General features: G+C 36.0%; 1 protein-coding gene across 1 annotated transcript; it reads right to left on the minus strand.

The window, feature by feature from the left end:
* Positions 1–2,845: 2,845 nt before the first annotated feature.
* Positions 2,846–10,990, minus strand: LOC140139599 (proline rich transmembrane protein 1B-like). Its single transcript, XM_072161303.1, has 3 exons — positions 10,967–10,990; positions 3,616–3,765; positions 2,846–2,989 (listed from the first exon to the last, which is right to left on the minus strand). Exons 1-3 carry the CDS (start codon positions 10,988–10,990, stop codon positions 2,846–2,848), a joined length of 318 nt encoding a protein of 105 aa, XP_072017404.1.
* Positions 10,991–11,595: the final 605 nt, after the last annotated feature.

An 11,595-nucleotide genomic window follows, 5' to 3' on the forward strand; every position in this document is an offset into this window, starting at 1 on the left:
TTGTGCTGAAATATCAGTAATATCAGAGCATGTTTCGCCCAGGCAGTAGATTTTCACAAAATCCCTACTTTTTTGCTATTTCTTACTGTATAACTCTATATAGAAATCAGTAGAAACAATTTGGGGAAAGTAGGCATTCAGATGCCATCCTAACCAATATTAAACACTTTAGGTAGTTTGTTTGGACCCTCTAGAACATCACCAAATAGCAAGCCGTCTCCAATTGGTTACCATTATTTTTGCTAAAGACATGCATGTAAGTCAAATATTAATGATTTTTGAGTTGCTATATTAAGGGGTAGGGGTAGCATTATGGAGAATTTCCCCAGTTCTACTCAGTCAAATTTACCAAATGTGGTATTATTGCATAGATATGAACTGCAGCATTGCCAAAAATAAATGCTATATGATTTTCGGTTATCCATGTTTTGACCAGAGGTCAAAAGGTCACACAACCTTGAAAATTACTACAAATCAGGCGTCACATGACCCTTTAACCCCTGGTCATGTCAGAGCTGCTCTAAATTCATATCTCATGTATTGTTTGTACTTTTGCAGTTCATATCTACCCAACAAGACCAAGATTGTGAAATTTGACTCAGTAGAACTGGGGAAATGCTCCATAATGCTACCCCTACCCCTTAATTTAGCAACTCAAATATCATCAATATTTAACTAAATACAGGTCTCTAGCAAAAAATAATGGTAACCAATTGGAGACTGCTTGCTATTTGGTGATGTTCTGGAAGGTCTAAACAAACTACCAAAATTGTTTAATACTGGCTATGATGTCATCTCAATGCCTACTTTTCCCAGGTTGTTTCTACTGATTTCTCTATAAAGTTATACAGTAAGAAATGGTGAATAAGTAGGGATTTTGTGAAAATCTACTGCCTGGGCGAAACATGCTCCGATCTTACTGATATTTTAGCACAATAGTAGTATGTACCCTAGTAAAATTCTCCAAGAGTTCCAAGTCGATCCGAGAAAAAAGGTGTTTTTCGGCCCACCCTACTACACATGCAAGGCTTTATCCATGTTCAAGGGCCAGAAGTACGTACATATGAGGTTTTTCCTGCGCAGTGACGATGTTAGAAATAAACTGTTTTGTGGCAGTCAAATAATAAATCAGTGTTACCTCCACACAGTGTCATCGCCCCGATATCTTCATGGCAGAAATCGCCATGGTAGATTGAATCCACTGCCACGCATGGCCATTATACAACCTGTTTAATAGTTTTGAGTCGCATAATAGGCTGAAGGACATCTGACTAAGGCTACTGACAATAGCCCCGATTACCTCGGTGACTGACCTCGCTGTGTGTCAGTCAAGCATGGTATGCCATAGGTCATATTCTTTTAGACAACCTTCACGATTGGCCTATACACTGCGCTCTATAATTCAGCACATATAAATCAGAATTATTGTCAGTTTTTGACTCAAGACGCAAGCTACTGTCTCAAAGCGCAAGCTAACGACTATCATATCTGTTCAAAATATATATTCATGTGCAAGGAACCACATCTGGTTTCTTTATACGAAATCATTTACGGGAGATATTCATCATTTTCTACACCGGTATCCAAAGATTTTCTTCTCATATCAAACTCGTGCATAGCAAATTCACGTGTATCGACCCCGGGTATTTATTTTAGTATCTCTGCTGTACCAAGTAATTATTAGCCAGGCGATGTCGGTGTGCTCCATATATATTAGTCAAATAGGCCTATAAGATATATGGTGGGGAAATCAGGGTCTTAGCTAGGAATTGAGATTTGCCCGTCATTTGAATAAAATTGCCTCTCCTAATTTGACCTTTAAAACATTTACATGTACCAGACTTATGCAGCCCATTGGGGGTTCAAAGAGTTCAATTATGTATTGCTATAGCCTTGATTTGCAAATCTAGTCTCCCATCCTATTTCCAGTAATGTTTTGTTGTAACGAATGTTTGATGACGTAAAATCGATAATATATATCTACCAGATATTCTACATAACGTCATCCAAACTACGCTAATTGCCTAAGTCATTTTTTGTAATTTTGAGAAGAAAGTACAAAATGTGGGTTAAGCATGCATCAGTTACACCCTAATTATTTCGGATTATTCCCTTTCATTTGTATCATTATCATTTGTCCTTGTGCAAAAATTGGTGAATAGATATGCATATTTGAACCAAATTTTGTACTTGGTTCTCAAAATTACAAATAATGACTTGGGCAATTTGCGTGTAGGCTGACAATAACATACCGATTTTACGTGCTCAATTCATTCGAACTTATTAACATAAGGCCTACTACTGGAATGAGAATAGGCCTAGATTAAATACGGTAACGTAGATACACTGTGAATCCAAGTGTTTAGGGTTTCTGTAACACTTTTTAAACACTGCAAGGTGTTTAATTTTTCATTTACAGAGTAAAGGTATAAGACACCTAAACACCAAAGTAAGCACTTTAAAAAGACTAAACACACGAGACTATTTATAGATTCTAAACATTCAACATGTTTACTTTCATATTGTTTGGAAAGTAAATGCACATGTGTTTACTTTGTAAACATATGAAGTGTTTACTTTCTAAAATTTTTTGAAAGTAAACATGTTGAATGTTTAGAATCTAAAATACTCATGTGTTTACTCTTTGTGTTTGTGTTTACTTTGGTGTTTAGGTGTCTTATACCTTTACTGTGTAAATGAAAAATTAAACACGTTGCAGTGTTTAAAAAGTGTTACAGAAACCCTAAACACTTGGATTACTGTAGGCCTAATATTCTACGTTGAATACTCGGGGTCTTAGATCACAGCCCCTCTTTTTTCAGGGTCTATGTCCCCGGGTCTATGTTTAGACCGTATAAAGGATGATAACGATCACATAGATGGTCCACTTTATGATCCCGAATGTTAGTCCAGCTGTAGTCCAGTTATTTGCGCTTTTTGATGCCAGTTCTGCTTCTTCGTAGTTCCCTATTACGTGCATCGTCCTAGCCTATGGGGAGGAAAGAAATAAAAAAAATGAATATACCTAAAAATGTGCACAATAAGTCATTTTTGGACATGTAGGCGGAAAGCAGTGGCGGGCTGGCGGCACCAGAAATTTTTTCGGGGGCGGGGCAAAGTGAATTTCAGCAAAATCAACCAATTTTGCACAAAAGTGGAAATTTGTGTGATTTGGGGGTTTTTGCCTCAAAAGTGTGGGGGGGGGGCAATAAAAATACCCCCCCCACGTAGCGCTGCCCCTGCCGGGAAGGTGTTATCATGTCCCACTTTTATTGATTTTAAGGACACTTTACTATTTGCCGTTCCCATTTTATCCCTGAAAATTTTCTGGGGGAAGTCCCCCATAGCTACGTCCCTGAGTAGGAAGTTTATGATCGCCGTCAGTACAAAAATGGCCTGCTAAAATTCTCACTATTTGGGGATTATAATATTTTTTATTATTATTTTTATTATTATTATTATTATTTCTATTATTATTATTATTATTATTATTATTATTATTATTATTATTATTATTATTATTATTATTATTATTATTATTAACTGCTCAGCTCAATTTTCCACAAGATTCATTCATTGATTTACTAATAGGCCCTACATAAAAAAAAAACATACCGAATTAGATTTTATAATTCCAACAATACCGAATGGAAGACAACAGAAGATGGTAACCAATACTGCCATGATCAAATAGTCCTTCGGAGGGGCTTGGGGAGTACGCATCATGTTGACTTGTGACGGATGTGCAAAATGTGACTGCTGGCTCTGTCGATAGAAAATTATGCAAAATAGCAACAACTTAATTCACATTATGTATTCAAGTGTTGATTGTGTTAACGTTTTAATAATTCTGTGGAATATTAAAGACCCGTTCAAAGCTCACTTGAGAACATTCCAGAGACAACGTTTAGCAACTAGGCCTATGTCATATTTCCTCATTAAAAGGCGCCTCTATGCACTGATGTGCATTATGCACATCAGTGCATACGCCTATATCTTCAGTAGATAGCATTCAGACATCATTCAATCACCAATGTACAGCTAAAGCAGATGTTTATCCAAGTTTATTTCTCATGATAAATAATTCATGATGACAAAAACACGAAAGTTGTACAGTGTTTCAATGATTACCTTAATGTTTAGCGGATGACTACGGTACTAAACTAATGAAAGACTGTTAATTTTTGAAAAACTGCAAAATATGCTGCCTATAGTGGAAGTACTTCTTTCGAAAATTACCCTCGTCCTATCTGTTTCTAATGCTGAGTATAGTGAAACTCCAGTCAAGAGACTTTTCGGGTCAAGTTTAAACCTGAATCAGATTTTGTTGTCCAATTTCGGAATTTCTTTTAATTTCAGCCCGTTTTGGGCATTTTTAGCTCAATTTTGCACGCCTTTAGGGGCTCGTTTTTATAACACCTTCGGGTTTCTTTTTTGTATGGACATTCATTAATAGGCCCCCTATACTTCGTTGTGAAACGTACTTCAAAAACTTGTTTTTTCTGAATGTGATTTTTTTATCATCTTTGAGTTTTGATCCCTGTGGCAAGGATACTGCAGAACAATAGTCTCTCGGTTCAGTGGCTTGAATAATGAAATATGTGACCGTACACCACGAATGAGCCGTAAAGTCCGCCCGGTCAATTTAGTTTTATTTCGTGTTTAGCTTTAAAATGGTATATCATTTGACTTCAAACGATATCCAGAAGTGGGGTTATGGTTTGTTGAACGTTGCTTCTTCAACAAAGTGGTATACCTTTTTCGGTTCTACATGTGTCTCTTTTCCCACATTGCAGGTAATAAATATCAAGCAGTCATATTTGGCGGTCATTTCAAATCATCCCCAAGTAGGGCCTAAACGAGGTTCAGGAATGTTCTCTCATTGTTAATTAGACAAAATACAATGCTTTGTAACCCACCACTTGAACAGGATTTAGCCAAAGCAAACAAAGACTAGAGATATTTAAGAATTCTATAGACATAGGTACTAGGTATAGAAGCTTATTATCCTCTTCAACAATAGGATTATTGATTGGTTTAAAAGGTGTTTGACTAGTGCTGTCAAAATGAGATACATGTAGCACTAACTTGAGGTACCTGTATGAATACGACCTTCGTGCACATTTTACACTGTAACTCAAAATACAATTTAGAACATTTACGGCTCTTTCGTGATGTACGGTCACATAATTTGGTTTCCTAAATGTGATGGGCGTTTGTAAATGCCGTCAAACGAGGACCTACATATGGATACACACCGTAAAACGAGGACACACCTCCAAACGAGGACGTCCGCGGTTTGAAACTATGCCCAGGATGACGTAAATGATGCAAATATGCATATAAGATAGGTCCTCCATAGCGGGTATAGGACGGGTCTCAGTTGGATAGTAAGTTGTCTGGTGTGTTTGCGTGAGGTCCACGGTGTGTCGATTAAAAACGGGTGTGTAAGTCCTCGGTTAGATCCTCCGAAAGTCGAGGTCCTCGTTTGAACGTGTTTACAAACAGGGGGTGATTGTACAGACAGTGTGATACATAACGCACACATTTAAATATCTTTAACTCTCTTCACGCGGGTGTCGACTGCAGACGACATGTTTCAAAAATTTCTTAAAAATTCAAAAATTTCAGAAATATAAATTTTCCTGACCATATTTGGAATCAACATGAAAATTGCATTAAAATGAGTACAAACAAGCCTAGTATTGGTTCAGTAGTTCTTAAGATAGCTCTTGATATTTTGAGAAAATATTTCAAAACTTGATCTTTTTCCGTTGCAGCACGTGGATAACACGCAGAGCATTAAGAAAAACTAAATATTTAAGTTCAGGGTTTGCTCCGTCATTATCTGTAAAATTCTGATATATGTTAATCAGGAAGTAATGAACTTGTCACAGATATCATTCAAAAGGCCTTTTGAATGATATCTGTGACAAGTTCATTACTATGGTTCGAGTTCAACGTCACATAATTCATTATAGACTATTAAACCAGTTTGTAATGAATATTTGGACAGGTGCGATAGAAATTGTGTGCAAATAAAGCACTATTGAAAATTTCTATAATTGTTGCAGAATAAAACACAATTTGATTAATTAATGCATTTTGATTTGGGGGGGTATGATCATATGATAATGACATAAATATCATTTTGTAGTCAGCCTATCATGTGTAGTAGGCCTATAGATCTGATAACAGGGCTGTCAACTTTTTGGAATTGCTTGGCGTGAGACAGAGGCGTACCGGGATTTGCCGACTCCAATGTTCATTTTGTACCATGATTATTTGAGCCACGGCGCTCGAGAATGTGAAAACCGGAGCAACAAATTATTCATGACGATGCGTGAGATTTTACTCATTTTCCAGCGTTCTTGCGTGAGATTTACTACCTAGGCGTGATATTATACTATCTTGGCGTGAGACCGTGAGAAAGTGACCCAAGGCGTGAGACTCACGGCCAATGCGTGAGAGTTGACAGCCCTGCTGATAATAATGTCCACCATTCGTCTAAAGGTGATAATTTTACAAGTAAAACAAAATTCCTCAAAACCGCCACATTTTATATTTACCACATTATACTGTTGGTGTGGATTCGGAGGAGAATCCTCATATGCTGGTTATAGGTCTTGAAGACGGGGCAGGGTTCAGAGGGCACTGGAACCTCTTCGTTATTTACCAAATCTGCAGAAAGTATACGACAAAAGGAAAATAGTAAACATAATATATTATTGCTTCTTCTTAAGTCCTTTAGGTTTTTGTCTATTTCTTCTGTATTTTCTTTCTTAGTCTCTTTCTCACAGCCTAAATCATTTCTTCCATGCAGGCATAGGCCTACACCATACCAGTAGGCCTAGCTTTAGGCGGAAGGTAACTTCGCAATGTTGTCAGCGCGGCGTTCACCGGTAACCTTAGATTAACAGGGATCGACTGCCTTTTGAAAATTAGAAAAGAGCTATAGAATACTCTTCTGGCATCTTCAAGAAGAGCTGTTTGGACATGTGCGCATTAAAGCATAAAAAATTACGAGTCATCTAGAGGAGCTATAAATCGCTCTTGCAAATGCAACTTAAAAAGAGCTGTAGAGGAGTGATTGCTCTCACTCCTCTCAAAAGGCAGTCCCTTAGATTAATAAACACACCGGTAACTAAATTGATACACACAGCAAACATATGAGGGTGACGACATGGTGAATGCCTTCATAGAAGAAAAAAAGGAGGAATTATAATAAGATTTCATTAAGCAATGACTGTTTTGTTTCGTTTGGTGTTAGTACAATCATGACAATTTGGAATACAGTGGTTATTTGTAATACTTTGTTGACAATTTACTTGCATTAAAAAACACGACTAGGCCTATCATACTGCAGTTACTGTCCATTTTCCTATACATAATACACAGTAGGCCTACTCTCACCATTGACGAGTGACCTCTACAAACAGTGTATGTTATAGGTATATGGGCATTGCCTTGTTAACGTCACTGTGTGAAAAATAACCGGCCAATATTTAAAGTACTCTCTGAAATTCTAGAAAATATAGTTTTTGTAACATGTCCTAAATTTTTAGCTAATTTAGGTGTTTGGAAATATTCGCACTTTGGAGTTTTAGTGTATGTTATAGGTATATTGGCATTGCCTAGTTAACGTCACTGTGTGAAAAATAACCGGCCAATATTTAAAGTACTCTCTGAAATTCTAGAAAATATAGTTTTTGTAACATGTCCTAAATTTTTAGCTAATTTAGGTGTTTGGAAATATTCGCACTTTGGAGTTTTAGTGTATGTTATAGGTATATTGGCATTGCCTAGTTAACGTCACTGTGTGAAAAATAACCGGCCAATATTTAAAGTTCTCTCTACAATTCTAGAAAATATAGTTTTGTAACATGTCCTAAATGTTTAGCTAATTTAGGTGTTTGGAAATATTTGGAAATATTCGCACTTTGGTGTTTTAGGAAGGATATGTAAACGACAGATAACACCAAAAAATATGAAGAAATTATTTCCAAACCGTGTTAAGTCTACAACCATTATGTTTCTCATTTTCAAGAATGTTGTTAATTGTCTCATTTCGTAAACAAAGGCTCACGCAGTATTGTTACCTTGCGTTTGTTTTATAATCGTTCACCCAACTGAAACTATAATACCAGCTCATTGCAAATCGCACAGGTAAAACAGAAACCAATGTAGTGTGGATTTAACCAGAGAAGATCTGATTTAACATAGTTGAGCTGTTTTCAATGAGTGTTATCTTGGTTTAATAGCTTTTAATGGGGTTTAAGTCCTGCAAAGGTCGTGGTGAATTCTACTGTAGACATGACTGCATCATGTCATACGAACTTTACACTTTCGAAAAAGCCTCATTATCTCATTTCAAAAACAGGAAATAATCAATCAAACTGATAGCACGTATCACTATACTATTGTTTGCCTTCTGATAGGCTATGCAGATATCATTATGACAAAATACGATATATTATTTTGTGCATATAGGGTGCAGAAAAGTATACAGAGTAGGCCTATATACGTGTCAACCCCCCCCTTCCTCCCCGAGGGTATACGGATATCTGCCACGGTTCCGACAGTAAGCGCCGAATTACGTCAGATATTCAATGAGTGGTTTTCGTTAAGTTGCAAAACTGCAGCAAAAAGGATATGCATAAGTTAAGGGGGAGCAACTAAGGTAGTACTCTCCGTAGAGTTTTTCGATAAATTCATTAATTTCTCAAAAAGTAAAAAATAGCAGTTTAACAAATAATAGTTCAAATGAAAGCCATTATTGGGGGCATAATTATCGTATCATTAAAATAGGTCTGCCACCAATCATTTATGTAAGTTATGCAGCGGAAGTTGTGATAGTATTAAGATACTACAATATTATGGTATAAAAAAACAATATGTTCATTATTTCTATGTCCATATATGTTAAGAACCCATTGCATCGGCAACGGTCGCACAACATCAAAATTTTACTAAACGAAGAAAACACTCTGAGGTATATAGGGCCTATCCCAATCATTTCTGCAACAGAATTGCATCAAATTATCATATTTTTGGTATAAAAGGTGAAATTAGATTTTTGGTTATTACAGGAATAGTAAAAGGCGTAGAAACGTGCGGTGTGTTGCATATTCCAGACAATCGACAACACTTTTAACACTATTTTGTGTTAAAAAAAACATACGCATCTTCATATTTTTATGTGTTTTAGTGTTATTTTAGTGTTTATAAATTAACACCCCTATAATTATACATTCACTGTACAAACAAGTGTTTATTTTAAATAAACACTTGTTTGTACAGCAGGCCAACACTTAATAAACACTTGTACGGTGTTCAGGTCTGCTGTTTTTAACGAAGGTTACAACTTACACTCTCATTTCATTCTACTCATTTTTTGAATAGAATATCCCGACTCATTTATTTTTGATCCCGTAACTATCGTGTATTCGTTTTGATGAGATATACTGGTGATTAGGTACATTATCAGTTTGAACTGGGCAGACATTTTTTAAAATTAAAATGAACAGTTTCCGTTTTATTTGAACAAGTGACTATTCAAATTGACAAGATCTCCAAATCATTATTTGACAAAGATTACCCATTTCATTTGACAAGATTACCCATTTCATTTTACCCATTTCATTTTGACCAGATTCTATTAAATCCCCTTCAGACAAGACAAACTATTCAATTTGATTTTTGACCAGAATCATTTATCTTAATTACAAGGCTGATCAAAGTTGATGAGTTTCTTGTTTTGTTTGAAGAGATATCCGATTCCGATTCTTTTCTGTCCCAGTTCTTACATCTGCATGTGTAAAAATAAAATGCTTGATGTGCGCTTTGCGCGCATTTTCAACATTTTGCTTTATGTTTTCGATGTTGGCCTACCTCGATGCGATCAACCTTGTTCCGACCTGTGATCACACCAAATCAAGTGCCTATTCTTTCATGTGTTAAAATCAACCAATTTTGGGCAAAATTGCAGCAAATAGACCCATGCTCCCACCCCGGCGCCGCCATTGGGAGTCATGAGTGATTTCTACAACAACTGATCCGTGCATATTCATGGACCCGATAGATAAGCGATTCTGTCGAGTTGGTATATAATCTGGAATAATAATAAGGTTATATTCTAACAATTGGGTAATAACACGATTAATAAATAATTAAATCTTACCTTTTCTGTCCTCCATGTCAGCAATAGGCTATTAAAATATTCAATTTCAAAAGCGAAATGTCGTAAATGTTATTTTCGTAAACTTGTGTCCTCTGATGAAAGATGAAATCGATGTCAACTCTGCTGACGTAGTTCGTTGATGGAAAGGGTCTCTTCGACCTTTGTACAAAATTATTTATCTGCAATATTTTGTGATACTAGACGATTACCCGCTTAGCCGATTACACGTCTTTCGTGGTTTGCGTCAGACAACCGGCATTTTGCTACTCAAATGAATTTAAAAGTGTGTGTGTGTGTGGGGGGGTTAAAGTATTTGCCTTCATCAAACATTTTTCTCCAGATTTTATAATAATAATAATAATAATTTAATCTTATATAGCGTTTATATAGCACATTACATCAAAGACCACAAGGCTACAATTAGTAAAACATGGGTAGGCCTACGTAAAAACAAAATACCAGTTGAATTATGCATAAGAAATAACAAAAATGATATAGGCAAAAGGGATTGCACGGAAAAATGCATGCAAAATGAGCAAAGAAGAAACAAGTACGTGAAATGTTCAAATTGGCGGCTTAAGCAACAAAGCAAAATAAGTTTATAAAGCTTTTTGATATAATGACCCCTTGAAAATCAAAGGTCAACATAAAATGCTCGTTTTTGGCTAAAAATGGCAGTTTGTTTTTATCGTTTTGTTGCTATACAAAAGCTTTAACTACAATTAATGTTCATTAAAGAGTACCACAATTTCATGATATTTGCAGAAATCACAGGTTGTCAGTTACCATAGCAACCTCGTTTCCCGCCATTTTACAGCCGATTTTAAAGGCAAAACTGCCAAAACGATTATTTAATGTTAACCTTTGATTTTCAAGAGGTTAAAGGTCAAAAGCGTTGATTTCAGGAAGTTGTCATGATTGATGTTTTTTATCTACACATTAATATCAATGTATTGGTATACTTTTTATTTAAAATATTATAATATATTCCATCGTTTACCATGTACACTCTTGTTCCGGCAGTTAACAGTCGCCAAGTACGGTAGGCCTATATATAAGAAGAAAAGTTTAAGATTAATGTTCAAAGGCGTGATTTTGCGCTTAATCTGCCAAGTTTAACGTATGTTAAAAGACTGTTAAACTCGAGCGTATAAAGGTGGTTTATATTTTTTGTTACGTTAAAAGGCGTTAAACTGTGTAATGTTTAGTGGAATTGTACTTTACCTGTTTAACGATACATCTCGCGCCACGGAATTTTAACCAATTATTGTTTAAAATGACAAAAGCAAATGGCGGCCACGAGTGAATGCTGGTCGTGCTGCTTATGGTCTTCTGAAACTTCGTTCAAATAGGTAGGTTTGAGTCAATCAGGTTGCACCAAACTCGAGATTCGTTTGATAAGTTATGCATAGACA

The sequence above is a fragment of the Amphiura filiformis genome, chromosome 18 (genome assembly GCF_039555335.1).
Source record: "Amphiura filiformis chromosome 18, Afil_fr2py, whole genome shotgun sequence".
In the NCBI taxonomy this organism is placed as follows: Eukaryota; Metazoa; Echinodermata; class Ophiuroidea; order Amphilepidida; family Amphiuridae; genus Amphiura; species Amphiura filiformis.

Excerpts from the sequence above, each read along its gene's own strand:
- LOC140139599 (XM_072161303.1), bottom strand. The coding sequence starts at position 10,990 with ATGGCGGGAAACGAGGTTGCTATG. Across the intron at positions 3,766-10,966 it reads CGGGAAACGAGGTTGCTATG|AGCCAGCAGTCACATTTTGC; the intron begins GTAACTGACAAC and ends TTCTATCGACAG. Across the intron at positions 2,990-3,615 it reads GAATTATAAAATCTAATTCG|GCTAGGACGATGCACGTAAT; the intron begins GTATGTTTTTTT and ends TCCTCCCCATAG.